General features: G+C 39.2%; 1 protein-coding gene across 1 annotated transcript in view; it reads left to right on the top strand.

Annotated features, from left to right (window-relative positions):
• The window catches only part of BPGM (bisphosphoglycerate mutase), a 1,791-nt gene extending 1,427 nt beyond the window's left edge, over positions 1 to 364 (top strand). Inside the window, exon 2 of the mRNA XM_042782541.1 lies at positions 360 to 364. Coding sequence (XP_042638475.1) covers positions 360 to 364 — 5 coding nt within the window. The remainder of the gene's footprint in view (positions 1 to 359) is intronic.
• Positions 365 to 1,147: the final 783 nt, after the last annotated feature.

Raw genomic sequence — 1,147 nt, 5'->3', positions numbered from 1 at the left:
TCAGGATCCTGAAAAGGCTCACTATGCCTCTTCCGAGTCTCCCAGTCCAAGGCTTTGACCTGTAATTTTTCCCATTCTGATTATTGTTGTGGTGCATCCACATTTTATAGATTGGGGTCTTTCCTGCATCAGCCATGACTGAACTGGTTTAAACTGGTTCAAAGCCTGATAAGAAAATGAAAGAAGATGAGAGAGGGAAGAAATATCTGTAGAAGTGGTGCTCAGATTCAGTTTATCTGTTTGTTTCTTTCATGTTAAGCAGATTATCCAGACTGGTGTTTTGCTCAGTTTCTTCCAACCTTAAACAATGATTAATGTGTTTTCAGACCTAGGCTTTCTGAGTAATTTCCTTGTTCCAGATTAGGTTTAGTCATGGATTGGAACAAATTAAGAGGGAAGGGGGGGAAAAAAGGATAGCTTATTATTTATCTTGATTCTAAAATTTTGGAAGTAATCAGTATCTTTAAGGGTCACCATTCTATTTCAACTCCTTGAATTTAGAGACTAAGTGCACTCTAATATCCTGCATTGTTTTTTACTTTTATTGTGGTGCAAATAAACACCTCAAGATATTCAACAGCATCACTTCCACATTTACAGCTCAGGGACATTGATGCCATTTTTCATGTTGTACCATCATTATTCTATCCTTTTCCAAAATAATCTACCACCTATTAGCATAAACTCAATGCCACCCAACAAAAGCTTCCCCTTCCTCCTCCCTCCTACCCCTGGTAACCTTTCATTCATTCATATATGTATATTTATTCATGCTTGGTAAGGTGGAGGGTCAACAAAAGAGGGGAAGGCCTTTGACGAGGTGGATTGATATGGTGGCAGCGACAATGGGCTCAAGTATAGCAAGGATCATGGAGGTGGCATGGGATCGGGCAGTGTTTTGTTCTGCTGTGCATGGGGTCGCTATGAGTCGGAAGCGACTCGACAGCACCTAACAACAACAACATTCATTCATTCATTTATTCATTTATTAATTATATCTAGAAATTTTCCCTTCCTTCCTCTCCCATCCCTTGTAACCAACAAAGAATGTTTCCTCCTGTGTATAAACCTTTCCTTGACTTTTTGCAATAGTGAACTAATGCAATATTCGTCCTTCTGTGACTTATTTCACTCAGCATAATGTCGT

Source organism: Orycteropus afer, unplaced genomic scaffold (assembly GCF_000298275.1).
Source record: "Orycteropus afer afer isolate SDZICR_OR568_19922 unplaced genomic scaffold, OryAfe1.0 scaffold00365, whole genome shotgun sequence".
NCBI classification, from domain to species: domain Eukaryota; kingdom Metazoa; phylum Chordata; class Mammalia; order Tubulidentata; family Orycteropodidae; genus Orycteropus; species Orycteropus afer.
This window is presented reverse-complemented; position numbering and strand designations above follow the sequence as displayed.